Genomic DNA, 15,376 nt, shown 5'->3' on the forward strand with positions numbered 1-15,376 from the left:
GATCTGCAAGCAAATTCCATGGATTCTCTATTTTGGAACTATCCTTATTAGAAAGAAAGCCTAAAAGATGGATCTGGGAAAGGCAAAGCTGCTGAGAACTGGCCTCAATGCTTTATATCAAGCTATCCACCCTGTGCATGGAATTGCCTGGACAGATGGGAAGCAAGTGATACTGACTACTTTATACTATCAAAATGGAGAGCTGAAGTTTGGAGACTCAAGCATTCTTGGTCAATTTGAACATGTGCATGGTCTTTACTGGGGCCCATATTGCTCTACGGACACCCCAGCTCTGCTCGCTGTTCAGCACAAAAAGCACGTAAGCATTTGGCAGCTGGTCTACAGCAGTGCAGAGAAGAAAAAGCCCTTGATTTCTCAGACTTGTGAGGTTGGTGAGCCATTTCCACTGCTTTCTCAGGGCTGTGTCTGGCATCCTAAGAAGGAGGTCCTGGCTGTGCTTACAAAAAGAGATGCTTCAGTCTTGCATGCCGTTCGTACTGACAATACGCGGGTTAAGGCAGAGATCAAAAGCAGCGGAGTCATCCACTGTGCTTGCTGGACTAAGGATGGTAATCGTTTAGTAGTTGCTATAGGCAGTACCCTGCACTCCTACATATGGGATAATGCTCAGAAAACTCTAAATATCTGCTCCTTTTGCCCATTTTTTGATGTGGGAGGTTATATCTGCGCTATAGAAGCCACTCTGGATTTCCAAATTGCTGTAGCTACTGAGCTTCCTTTAGATAACATCTGTGGTATCAATGCAGGCATTGCATTTGATGTGCCCTCTGGTACAGAAGGTGGTTCTTTAATCTCACAGTCTGCTTTGGTGCTTGGTGACGAGGAATACTCCATGGACACACGAAGAAAGTCCATAGATTCAGATAGATCAGGTGTTGATTCAGTTGCTTCTTCTTCATCAGGTCCTGTGGATTTGACCCATATCCTTGCAAACCACCGTCGGTCTGATCCCAGTCCTCTCATTACTCTGAAACGCAGAGACTCTGCAGCAGCAAATGGTCAAGATTCTTCTCACTTGATCTTGGTGACTTTTGAGAGGAAGGTAACAACTACCAGAAAAGTCACCATCCCAGGTATTTTGGTTCCTGATATAATGGCTTTTGATCTTAGAGCTCAGATTGTGGCAGTAGCCTCTAATACTTCTAATATTGTTCTGGTGTATTCAGTAACCTCTTCCTCCATGCCTCACATTCAACAAATCCAGCTGGAAAAAAATGAAAGACCAAAGGGCCTATGCTTTTTAACAGATAAACTCTTATTGATTCTGATTGGCAAGCAGAGGTTCCCTGATCCTAATCTCATTCCATCTTCAAGTTCAGACAGGTATGTAATGCGTCTTATGGTCAAGGAATTGATGCTGGAAGAAAATTCTTCAGCATTGCCTGAGACTAAGCAGAATATGTTTTATAACTTTGAATCCTCTGTTAATATACCTGGGAAAAGAAAATTCTTTGAGAACCTTGCCACAGAAGACCAATCTCAAAGCAGGGAGTTGTTAATACCAAGAAGCACAGTTATTCAGTCTCCAAGTGGCAGGAGAAGACTCATTGAAGAAGTAAAGAGCCCTAGTTATGAGCAAAGCTCTTCATCAAGTGTGAGTGACCTGGATGAAAAAAGGCTCCCAGGTGACTCCTCGGTGGCCTTGGAAACATTGGATGCTGAACCTATGAATCGCTCAGTGTCTCTTCGTGGTTTTGGATCACCCAGCAGGATTTCCAGCAGACCAACATCCCCTAAAGTGCAGTTCAATGTGATCCAAGAAGCATCGAATTCTCCTAAAAACAACAATTTGCCAAGTGAAAGGGGAATGAGTCACATCTCTAGAAATTTAGAGAGACTTTGTGGCAGTTTCAATGAGTTACAGCTGAGTCTTTCTGAAATAACAGACTTGGCTAGGAATGGCAGGAGGATTTCTTTAGCCTACCCGTGCTCCCAGGAACCGCCTGTCGTGCATGTCACCTACCAGGTAACTTTTTGTCAGCTTAGAAATACTGTGATAGGAACCAAACTTTTAAACAATCTTGCATTTATTTAGCTTTAAATCAAGAGGATGCAGTTTATTCTTATCAACCCATAAGAAAAGTAACCTTGGTTTGGAATCAAGCTTAATTTAAAATGGAATTATAATTTGTCATTGGAATGACAACTCAGGATGATGTGTATAGTTTAGAGGATACTTAACATGGGAGATTTTTCTGTTTATTCTTTGATCATGTACAATTGTCTTGGACACTGGCTGATTTTGGCACCTGTCAGAGAGAACAGAGCCAGAGTTGTTAATCTACAAAAGGCTTATATTTTAGTTTAGTGCAGAGATAAGCCGATGAATGGGGGACTACAATAGCTCACTAGAAATGTAATAAATTTAAACCTGAGCTCAAATACAAAGTCTGAAGATAGCCATACTCACAGAAAGACTGAAACAAAGTATTGAATCTCAATTTATGGAAAATTTAAATGGATATGACATGAATTTGGCTTATTTCTGCTTTTATTTGTCAACACTATTCTTTGCAAAATAGGATGTACTCAAAACCCATAACCACTTAAAATTTTCAGAAAAGAAACAACCCTCAAACAAACAAAAACCTTCTAATCCATCAATATGTAATTATGATTTCATTAGACAAATATAAGAATTTCAAACTACCATGTTCCTATTACCCTTGTTTTGGCAAATTTCCTCCTGGCTTCAATAAGAATTTCAACTAAGGAATGTAGGTTGGGTAATTATTTCTATCTACTGTTTTTAATATTATTCACAGGAATACTAACATTATACTGATCAGATTTTTGAACATGTTGATGGTAGTGATAAAACTGGTATCACTTTCAGGATGTAAATGCTAATTAAAAATGCATCCTTATCTACTGCAACATAAGCAGCATTATGTCAAAATAATACACTGTATTGTGAGGATGCTGAAGCAAATTTTACTTCCTTTAACATTAAAGGAATCTGTGTAGACATCTAAGTACCTCTCCTTAGAAAGTCATTAAGGGAATGGTGACTCAATTCAATCATGGTCACTACTTTCTAGCAAGTGTTTACTTGACATTTAAACAGATTCTGATGTGCTGGGTTTTCTGGATAAAAGCAATGCTTTCGATCTGAATTAGTCAATAATTTAACTTGAACACATTATACAAATTCTGGTGGAAAAGTAGCATGTCTATTTTAAATAATTTAGGATTTTATTGGCCAAGAAGCAAGCCCTTCTGTTCTCCAGTATGTTCAAATTAATTTTGATTTCTTAACATAAATCAACTTATTTATTTAGCAAGCAGCCCTGTTTCTAGGAGTCAATTGGATTAACCTTTCCCAAGAGAAGTTTTATTTGTGACACATAACATTAATCTAAGATCTGAAGTTGCTGTGCACGTGCTTGCACTAGAAGTAAGAATTAGTTAACCTGCTATTTTTCTTTGGAAAGAACAACAAAAAAATTAAGTGCTTCTAAAATACTGCTAGAAAAACTATGTTTAGAAAGGAATACTTATTTATCTGAATAGGTTAGTTTCACATTAAGCCAGCAGCAAGCACTGCTAGCACCACATTACAATGACTCAAAAAAGTGCCACTAATGCCTTCCCACACACAGCTTTCCTGGGGAAGTCTCCACTAATGCCTTGTATAGTTCAGCCTCTCTTCTGAAATCTAACAGGATCACAGCATGATGCCAAAAAATAATGAAAAATAGACTTGGCAGAAAGGTCTACAGACAGACAGGGAAATATTTGCTTCATAGGCAGCTAATAATTTTCAGAGAAATAGTTGTTTTGATTAGTTTATATTCAGACATCTGAACCTTGTTCCTCCTTCAGGAGTTGCTTAGTGCACTGTGAGCTCAGAGACCAGCTGGGCTGTGAGCTCCAGCCAGACTCTGTGTTCAGAGAGCAGAAAGTCAGGAAATAACTTTTTTGCCTTATGACATAAATATCAGCCAGTGGAAAACTTTCTAAACTTTAGGAACACTGCAGTCCAGTCAATAATATGCCTATTATCTTCCAGCTCTTTGTGCCAAGTGCATGTCTTAAGTGTCTCTATAATCCCCAGCAAAGCAGAGGCTCAGTCTTGATTGAGCAGTCTATTGCACTAAAGAATATAATTATCAGAACTGCATAACCATATTTATACATTTAGAAAATAAAATGAAAGTTTAAAACATAATGGTTAAAAATGTAGCAATAATTAATGAGCAATTATGAACACTGTTGTGCAGAAGCATTATTGACATATTTATGTGTACTTCCTGTTCTGCTTAGGAAACTTAAAAAACAGAAACATTTATTACTTAATAATTCATAATGTTTGCTCATTTAACAGTCTTCAAAACCTTTGTTTATAGTGTTAGTGCAAGTCTGCCTGTAACTCCTCTGAAGTCACATCTATGCAGTGCTACCAGAATTTGTATTCTTTGTAACACATAGCCATAGAAGAAAACCATGATCATTCACACTTTGGAAATGTCACTGCACTATCACTTTTGTAACAGCATTCAGCCACCAGAGGTAACTTGATCATTCAACCCTGAAAAGCAAATATTATTGCTCTTTCATCACAGGCAGGTTTGTGATTCAGGGGAATGTGGGAGGGCAGACAGACAAATGCAATAAGAAGACATTATTTAAAAAGAAAAAAAATAAAAGAGGATCTGTCACAGATTTTTTTCTGTTTCACTTTGCAAAAAGATACTTATACCATCTCTTTCCCCCAGAAAAGAAACAGCTGCAGAATATTTAAACTAGTCTCATTCAGAAGCTAATTACAGTGGAAATAAAGCCAATCTGGATCTCAAATTAAAGGCATTTAGGCAAACCTCTTCAGGAGGAATAACATTCATCTTAATCTGAAGAACATCTTCAAACTCCTACATTTTGTTCACAAGCAGTATGATGTCAAAAGTTTATATCACTGAGAGCATATATTGCATAATTAAATAGGAAATAATATCTTTTCAGCAATTAGTCACAATTACTTTCTTTTCTTAGCACAGACCAATAATTGTACATAAATCAATCTCTACTTTTGTACTATTTTCATACAATTTGCTATGGGAAACTTTATTGCCAGCTACAAAGGTCAGCTACAAAATAAACGTGGGTATCATATTTTTTTACACATATCTGGGAGATGAACAGAAAGGATACAAACATATGACAGTAAAACTCTGATGAAAATACATGATGTAAAGAAGGGGAATATAAGGGGGGCACAAAAAAATGAGCAAAGACCAGGCTGAAATGATGAGCTGTAATAAGACCATGAACCCTTCTGAAATCCAAAGGGCAATTTTGACTCGGGTTGAGCAATAGAAAGTAAGTCATGAAAATGATGGAAGAGGAAGCTGATATGACTGCTCCCTGGAGTAAGAAACTAGTCAGCTACCTTGAAATTTAGAAACAAGAGATTTAGGATGACTGTAAAAGAAAGACCTGCAGTAGTCAAGAGAAAGTGTGATTAATGCATGGATAACATTTTGAGTAAAGGTTGAGGGATTTGTGTGATTAATGCATGGATAACATTTTGAGCAAACGTTGGGGAATTTGTTATGAACAAATTCTGTCAACAGTGTTCTAAAACTGATCAATAGCGGACAAGCAGGGTCTGTAGAGGAGACACAATTCCTTTTATTAGAGCAGATGATTTGTTTGTTGGATGCACAGGTGCAAAAGGAAAGGAGCACGCAATGTCAAAAATAGAGCCAAGTTATCATACTGCACAAAGAAAATAGAGATCACACATAAAGATCATGGAAGCACAAAAGGTGTATCTTAGATGACAATACATCAGAAACAGTAGCTGCAGAGAGCCAGGAGGAGAGAAATCCCAGCACTGTGTCACCAGGAATGCTGATGTGCCCTATAATTGCAAACTGCACTGGGATTTAAGCACCTCTGAGCACCTCAGGTCTCTTCCAGCATAAACATTTTACAGGCTTATGCGTCTCTGCCAGGTTAATTAAGGTTGCAATTGGAATGTCCCACATAAGGGTAAGGAAAGGAAAGATATCAATACCTCCACCACAATAAAAACAGAACCTACCAAAAAGCAGGCAGGAATCACAGCAACAGTAGAAATAATGACAGAGAAGGGGAGCAGTGCAAGCTGTCAAACCTAATGAACACCACCTGTGGCAATGCTGCACGAGGCACAGTGAGAATGTAAATCATAATTCTCCTTCCTCTTCAATTCTCTCTTCCTTAGCTGTTTAAGTGTCTTTTCATTGTCTTCTTGGACAGAACTCCCACATCTAGCTAATCCACTAGCTTTTTCTCACCCTGCAAGGTAAAAGGTAAAAGCAAGCTAACTAATGGGTACTAAGGTATCAAACCTGAAATCACCAGTGGAGCACAGCACAGTTGAAATCAAGGGTGTAAAAGAATGAAAACAGAATCCTAGACAACTACAGTACTATTCACTGTACAATGCATGTGCTAACCTGATACCTTTCCCTTATAAAACAACAGATTATTAACACAAAGGAGATGAAGAATATTTAAATACCTGTAATTCAGTACAGTACTTGAAATATGCCACAGGGGAAATTATTTGTTCAACAGCAGAGAGTAGGGATTAATAGAAGAAAAATAAGATGATTAAGGAATTAGCTGCAATGGAGATAGTAATAGTTATATCAATATAGAAGAAAATGGAAAAAATTACTGGTGGATTTTCTCATGGTAGATTTTCAGTGTCATCTGAAAGTTTCATCAATGACTTGCTGAGTTATGCTTAAAAAATCTGCATATGACATAAAGTCAGTAATATTCTCAGTAAAGGATCAGGATTTCACACTTGTAAATTGATGACTATTATGTAACATCTAGAATAAATTTTAAAAAAGGATTGAAATTAATGAAATGAACTAATATAAAGTGCATAGTAACATATTTCAGGATTAAGAGATGAAATTTCTGCTTCTGTACGTGTTGACTACAAGATGACTGTGAATTTAAAATACGATACTGTTACAAAAAGAACAAAAGCAGTGTGTGGGCACATCAGTGAGGCATATCCTTCAGCAGGTGATGAGCACTGGGCACACAGCTGGCAGGTCTCATCTGAAAAACATTTTACATTCCTAGACACCCATGGGCAAGAAGAATACATTGAGACTTCAACTGATCGCTAACCCTGCATCAATAAAAACAATTCTGAGGGGTAGCACGTTCTCATTTACCTCACTGGTTCATCAGTTGTTAAATTTAAGTTCATTAAGATGATCTCAGCATGCAGGAGAGTGTAGGCAGTGCATTAGGAAATACAAGACAAATGAAGAAAAGGTCAAGAGGCAGAACCAGCTCCAGCTGACTGCTCAGTGGGGTTCAAAAAAGGGAGAGAAGGCATGTTCACTTATTGTGCAGTATGAAAACTGCAAATACGTGAGATATATAACATGTCATCCAGGAAACCTTTTGCCTTAGTAAATGATGCTTTTCTCCTACATATTTGCAATCTGAAATGTGAGTTTTGAAAGACAGCTTGGCACTGCTGTGACAGGCTGGCTGCTGCCCAGAACACCCTTAATAGGCTGTAAAATCTGATCTGGGCAGGCTGACATGGGTGAGAGAAAACAGTTATTGAATTGATCATTTCTTTTTGCTGGGTTTTTGTTGAAGAAGAGTTGCACTTGACATACTACAGGAAGTTGGCTAAAGAAACTTAATCTGAAAATATACAACTAATGTATGTGGAAATATATTTGTTTCTTCTGTGATTAACATGTTCTTTGTCTACCAATAAACTTTGTTCTAGGATAAAGCAACTAACACAAGGGATTTTAATCTTGGAATTTCAAGTCCTCTGATTCCTATTGAGATAAATAACAACATAGCAAAAACAGACATGGATTTTGGGAAGAGGTGTATTAAATCTAGATTTGACTAGAAAATTGTCTTTGGGTTATGGCATGAAAGTGGGAAATATCAAGACAAGCTTTTAGTTGTACCTCTAGCTCTGTCACAAATTACTTCCATGACCTTGACTAAATCTCTTAAGCTCCCTGTGTAATGGTATGATCATCTATAAAAAGGGGATACTAAGAGTTACCTGCCTCACAAGAAGGTACAGGTTTAAATCAGGTAATCTGTGATATGACATCTGTGAACACATTCCTCCAAGAGAAGGCACATTATCACCACTTAAAATAAGCATTAAGCAAAAAGGCTAAATAAGTAGAAAATTATAACAGAGAAAGATTCATGACCTGACAGAATTTGTAAAAAGTCAAAAATAAATGTATAAGATGATTATGTTTATCATTACAAACAGAAGCATGTAACAGAGAAAATAGCTCATATGAACACTGACAAGTGATGAAAGACAAACAACTGAGACTTGATCTTTCAGATCTGTCCTTGAAAAACTGTTTAGGATAAAATAGGTGTTGTGCAGTTTTGTGTACACAAAAATGTCTTCCACTTTCAATGGCTGTTCCAATAATAATGTGCAATGCTATACAGGAATCAAACTAGAACAAAATCATCTTGAGTATACATTTTCATTCAACTGATTGCAAGTCAAGACAGACAGAGCTAGATTATTTTCTGATAATTCTTGAGTTGAAGCATATCTATGTGGAAAATGGACCCCTTGGATCAAGGCAATGAGCTTGTCTCACGTACAGTCCATTTTTTTCTATAATTCATGAACTGAAGTTCCAGTTTGAATAAACTCTGTTATTCCAACCTGAACTCAGGAAAATGAAATAGTTGTTAGATGTGCTAGTCCACAAACTGCAGCAATGACAAAGCTTTGCACAAATACCTGCACAGGCAAAGAGCACTTTTGCAATGCCTATGCAAAGCACAAACTCACTGCTGAACATTCAGCCCATTGAGTTTCAGGTGTGTTTAGGTTCAATAGAATACAGTACTACATAATTTGGAAATAAGTTTTTGGTAAATTTCCAAGTACTACATAACTTGGAAATACTTAAAAATTACGAAGAACTTTTCTTATATAGTTGCAGCTGTAACAAAAAGCTGCTATAGGTTTATGACTAAGATAATGATACTTCTTTGATGTATTCCTTAGGTATATCCTTTATTAATTATGCACCAACAAATTTCTGGTTGTTTTGCATGTGGAAAAAAGATGAGAAGACATCTGAAAGGTGGAAAGTTCACATATTTAATGGAAAGATAATTTTTATGGTTTTTATTAATAAAATCACTCACAATAAATAAAAAATTAGATAGATAGATAGATAGATAGATAGATAGATAAATAAACAAACAAATAAATAAATAACAATCAGCCATAGACTATCTGCATGAGTAAATAATAGCAGAGTGGGAGAAAGGACATTTGCAACAGTCAGCAGACATTCTGATTTACAGAATTCAATGCAGTTGCATGACAGCACAGACACTGTGTACAGAAAAGTGAAAGGGATTGATTTAGAAAGGTTGTTACACAGCAAAAAAGCACACATTCACAGAGAGCAACTGTGAAAAGACAGCACAATTAGAAATGAAGACAAGCATTACAAGAGACATTTATTTAGTCAGAGGTTAGATTATTGTGCACACAAATTGAAGATGCAGTTGTGAATTCATTCAACTGTAAGTTTTACATTAGCAAGAAAAATTCAAGGGTGTGAAGTAGACACAGACAGAGTAGGACTAGAACAGGAGTTAGGATACATGAGATCCTGTCAATCCATTCTGAAATATTACCTTGGATCCCTTTTGAATGTATGAAACAGAGGGGTCTATGAAATAGGGTAAATAGACAGTCCATTCATAACTAATATGTAAAATCTGGGGGTATTGCAAACATAAAGATGCCAAAGAAAAAGAAACAAGCAAAACATAACACATGGAACTACACAGGGAGAAAGCATGGAAAGAACAAAATTCAGTTCACAGGACAAAGTATAGAAATATCATTTAGCAATATTTTTTAGAAGAAAATGTCCCATCCACATCTATTTCATAACAACATTTAGTCATTGGAAAATTTTCAGTGTTAAAAGGACTTTTAAATGGTAGCAGATAGGAAAATGTAAGTTCAAATATATATCCACTCAATTACCATAGTAGCTCAGCAATTTTTTTTCCTTGCACCTTGCAGTAACCAGAAAGATGAGGCACAAAGATGTTGATTCTTAGGGCCACCTAAATTTCATGAAACAGAAACAAGCCACCTTTATTTTCAAGTGTGTTCTTTCAGTGAATATCAGAGCAAATTACAAGGCTGTAAATCCATACATTCTCTCGCTCTCAAAGCAAGTCACAGGATTCCCAAGCTACCTTGATGTTACAGCTTTTCAGAGACTGTTTCTAGGTCCAGTGTCTCTGCAATACTCTCTGTGCCAAAATAACCCTGAGGCTATTTTAGCAGGGTGGAATAGCTGCCCAATGGCTCTCAAACCCACCCACACATACAGCTGAAACTGAGCAGAGTACTCATTTACTCAGGCAGCATCTGGAACAACATCATTCCAGGTGTGATACATGCCCTTCCACTGAACTGGCTTCAGGCAGGGAGGCCCCACAGACACACAGATGCCCAGCCCAGGACAATACATGTACAGGGCTGAGGCAGCTTTGAGCTGCAGGAGCTCACAAAGCAAAAACCAAAGAGGCATTTTTATCCTCCTCACATGGGGCTAGGAGATTGTGTTTAGAATGGTCCTGCATGATGATGTCATCTATAAACTGTAGGAAAGACAGACGAAGAAAAGGTAAAATGACTAAAGAGCTGAAAGGAGTAAGAGCAGAAGAATGGTTATGAGTACTCAGGCTCAATGTCTAATCCATTAACTAGATCTTTTCTTTTACATACATGGATATGAAGAAAAGCTTTTCAAATGGATCAGTTACTGAAGAAACAAAAGACGTTCTCCTCTGTGATGGCAAGATCCATTTGAGTTTAGTCCAGCAGCTGTTTGATCTGCCTGTTATTGAAATGAAACACGGTATGTTCTTTTTATTTCTGCTATCTGGTTTCACCTGAGATTTTTAGCATATAAAAGAAGCATTTGCGACAGAATAATTACCCCAGATTTAATAAACTGAGCCAACTAACTTCTTTTGGCAAGTGTGTGTTTTCCCTTGTCTGAAATACAGCAGACTCTTGAAATAATTTAAATGCTAAGTAACTGCAAAACTACCTATTAGCAGAGTAATATGTTAGGTGCCTCTGCAAAGGAAGGCTGAGAAAATAATCAGTCCACTGTGTTATCTGGAAGGAGAATAGCAGAATTGCTTTCCTGAAACCTTTTGGCATTTTGCTTCACCCATCCTTACTAGCATGTCTCAGCCTGGACAACAGAGTATAGGTTGGAGAAAAATTCACTCTATATATATATATATATATATATATATATATGTATATATATATATATATATATATATATATATAAAGACTGGCCTCTGAATTGCCTTGTCCCTGTCTGTTCCTTTGTGACACCCTCACAGCAACACACAAACTGCCATTTCTCTATAATGTTTCTGATGACTTTTCTCATCACAGGCTACCATGATCCTCTTTCTGAGGTTGTTCCAGAAGACAAGGACATGCATGTTCCATATTTTTGTCAGGAATCTTCCTTGACTGTGCAGTGCAGTGCAAGCACATATGAAAAAACTCTACCTGCTTTTGAGACCTGAGCTATTTCCCAGCAAGCTTCTGCAGCAACATCATGCAGAGCTGCAGGGCAAGGAGGAGCCCATTTTTGGCCCGTATTTCCAGCTCTTGATTTTGGAAAGAAATGCCCATAATAAACAAGGGAACTGAGAAAACAAATTTTCAGCTCTATAGAGCAGTTGAATATTTAATTAGCAGAACACCTTTCCTCAATTTTATGTATTAGACTTCAGAGATATCAAAAAGATAATGTCTCAGAATCATCCTAATATGTCCCTCTTTCTGCTCGGATTTTCTGATATTGAGTCTGTATGCTTTCAACAAAAACAAAAACTGAAACAATCTTTCTAAAACTCACCAAAATCTTGCAAAATTATAAGGTTTGGAGCAGAAGCAGTTGTGTAGCTCTTTATTCAATTCTAGATGGTACTTGCTTATATTCCTAAAAGTTTCTTTTGACACACAACATAAATATTAAATGGGAAGTTTAAAAATATCACTCCCATCCTTTAATACTATATAATTAAAGGGTATGTAATGAAGAGCATGCTTGTATTATAATGACAGCCTGGCATTTATTACAATGAGTAAACACTTAAGCATTAATAGATTGGAGGGAAAATCTTTGCAACTGTAAGTCAAATTCATGTCCACAGCAATGCTGTTAAGATCATCAGAGTTAAAAGAGCAATGAGCTCGGCCTCATTGTTTGCCCTTTAAGCCCAGGACTGTAATACTATTACCTGTGCTAAACAGAGTCTGTTGTGTAGTGCCCTGGTATCAGCACACAGGAGTCTCTCTTTTTGGCCTATCATCATAATAATTGTTCAAAGTAAAAGGGTACTACACTCTGCACAGAATGGTTTTCCCATTGAAATATTCCATGGGATATGCTTCCAAGAAAGTGTTATCAATGACACTGAGAACTTCCAGCATTTCAATGCATGAAAATAATTTCAAGAGTCTGACACAAAAGTATGCTTCATCAATTTGATCAACAATGGAATATCCATTTGGACCATAGAACTTCCTCTTTCAGGGCCACTGCTCACAGAATCTGAAGTCTGTTCAGATTTAGAAAGAAAGTATTAAGAGCAGAAGATTAAAGATCCATGGTTTGGAAAGACAATCTCCTTATGATGTAACAGGTGACATGACAACATACAACCAGCCTGGAAAAGTGCTTTGTTAGTGGTTAAAAAAGGAGAGATTTACCTTCTCCAGTAGCATGCTTTGTTATGACTGACAAAAATAAGGATGGTTCATTTGAATTTTCTACAGTTCCTTTTTTCACATTCCATTTTAAAAACAGTTTTATATCCCAAAATCTAAAATCCCAACACAGAACCTATCAGAACATTTTTCCCCTCATATCCCAGCTAATGCCCCTGCTCAATAATGACAGAATCACATGCTCTAAGGAAAGTGTGTCATATAAAGGCTCCCTCAATGGTTTTAAGTTGCCACAGATTTTTTTTCCATACAGTGTCAAACTAGAAAAAAAAATAGAAAAAAAAAAACTTTTTTTTTCTATGAGAACTGCAATATCCAGAGAGAAAGAAAGGCAAATGAATCACTAAAGAAAATAAATACAGCTTCATTTTTAAGCCAGTTTGCTAAGAAAAGTAAAAAAAAAAAAAAAAAAAGAGTGGAAGAAGGCTTATTTTCTTCTATGCAATACAGAAAGAGAACCTAAAACATTTTCAAGTATTTTGGTTTTTAAATCTTGTTCCCTTTTTTTCAGAAAAAAAAAAGGATTAAAAATGTCATCCATATTTTGTTCATTCTCTTTAGGAGAAGACTCTATAAATATTTAAATGGCAAGAAATGTTACTGTAGCAGCTTTTGTAAATCATCTTTTGTAAATCACCTTCAAAGTGTAACTTTCTTCTATTTGCTATATGAATTTGAAAACATATGGAACAATCTTGGTTTGATAGTAATGAGACGGAGACCCCTATTCCTTGCTAGAGCAAGTACAGCAAAATCATTTTTGCTGGCCACTTACCCAGTTTTTATAATCTCTTTGTCATTTGGGTAGAGCAGATGAGTGAAAAGCAGAAGTAGATGTCATTAGAACAAAAGCCAGCTGAAAGGCTGGCTGAGTTTTCAGAAGATGAAGATACTTTTAGTTTATTAGAACTAGCAAAGATGCACCTTGTGTTTGAACTAAATTTAAATAAGGGACAAAATGCCTCAAACCTTGAAGACCTTTCATTTAGCCCCTCACTGCATCTGCACAAAGGTGTGTTGAGCATGGATTGTCAGACCTTAATGTCATTAGTGTAATAAGGCTTTAGTGCACAAAAAGAAACCCTGCTCTGCCTGCGTGCTCACTGACTTTTCGAAACGTGCTTCTACATTTACGTAACCACAGCAGTGCACTCATTCTCTTCTTCTTGCTTAATTTTTGTAGGCTCTTCTTGGATTGTGCTCACTGCAGACAAGGACGGCTTTGTGCCATTAATATTCAAAGCCACACAAGAGATAATCATAAGGGATGGAACTGACAGTTCAGAAGTCTGTGGAGGTCGCTCCTACAAAAAAAGCATCCCAATGCGACCACCAAGCAGAGTGACATAATTTCTGAACAAAGAACCCCAATAACCTTCTTTTCTCCTACACCACGGAGACATTTTGTGCTCTCAGACACTGAGAGACTAGAAAGCTGTCTTCACTACTTTCTGTGTATTGTAACTGCAAAATCTGTGGCTTGGTTACACTATAGCTGCATCCTCGGGTTGGCTGGACCCTCACTATTCCTTTGGACCTACTACAGTGAAGTTCACCACAGCTGCTGTTATTAATGGCTGGAGCCAAGGGACTATTGTCTACTTTGAGGTCAGGATGTTCTTGGAGGAACAGTATTATGCTAAAATCACACAGTAACAACATATCTAGCTGGTGCAGGTGTACAGTTTAACATAAAACCCGAAGAAAATACAACTAAACAGCTTTTGTATTCATTAAGGAAAACCAGGATAGGAAAAAAAAAAGAAAACTGTCTCAGCCTCTTTTCTGTTCCAGCTGGATCCCATGGAAACCTGCAATATTTTCAGAAATGCCTAATTTTTATATGAAAAATGTTTAATTACTAAAAAGGCTGCATCACTGTCTCCTGTCAGTGTCTTATACAGCATGTAGACTTATACATGCACACAGAAGAGAAAGAAAAAATCTTGCAAGATAAACTGAGGATCAAAGATGTTGAGTGTAAATTTCATTTGGCTAAATGCAGGTGTATACACTGAACATTTCATCTACACTCCTGCATGATCAGTCAGAAAAAGAAAAGCACTTCTACAGCAGATTATTCATGCCCTAACAGAGATTTCTAAAACTGATTGTGGTGAACTGTCCCTGTTAAATAAGTAAATAAGTGCCTGTTCCTTTCCACTGACTGCAAACACAAGCTGGGGGACCGGTTTGAACAGAAACATTTGCTTGTAGCCAGGTGAACCTCACCCTGAGAGACAAGAGACAACACAGATACAGGTGAGAGTCAGGCAGGCAGGTCCATGGGAATGAAACTGTCATGATTATGGTGATAGAAATAGGCATAAGGGAAGAAATTAATGAGCTCAATAACTTTTCCTCATTGAAATGCAAAGAGAAGGATAAAGTAGAGTGAGCAGCCATGTGTGCAAGGGCATTTTGTACTGGAACCATGGAAAGTCGTGCCTGCTTCACCCTGCACAGCCAGGGAAACAGACAAGGAAGGACATTTAAGCTACTATTAGGAGTTATTTTTCATAC

General features: G+C 37.2%; 1 protein-coding gene across 1 annotated transcript; it reads left to right on the top strand.

Moving 5' to 3' along the window:
• Positions 1-67: 67 nt before the first annotated feature.
• On the top strand, positions 68-14,203 carry WDCP (WD repeat and coiled coil containing). Its single transcript, XM_054280401.1, has 3 exons — positions 68-1,987; positions 10,829-10,949; positions 14,037-14,203. Exons 1-3 carry the CDS (start codon positions 68-70, stop codon positions 14,201-14,203), a joined length of 2,208 nt encoding a protein of 735 aa, XP_054136376.1.
• Positions 14,204-15,376: the final 1,173 nt, after the last annotated feature.

Source organism: Melozone crissalis, unplaced genomic scaffold (genome assembly GCF_028551555.1).
Source record: "Melozone crissalis strain CALT ecotype California unplaced genomic scaffold, PUWL_Pcris_2 ptg000027l_1, whole genome shotgun sequence".
In the NCBI taxonomy this organism is placed as follows: Eukaryota; Metazoa; Chordata; class Aves; order Passeriformes; family Passerellidae; genus Melozone; species Melozone crissalis.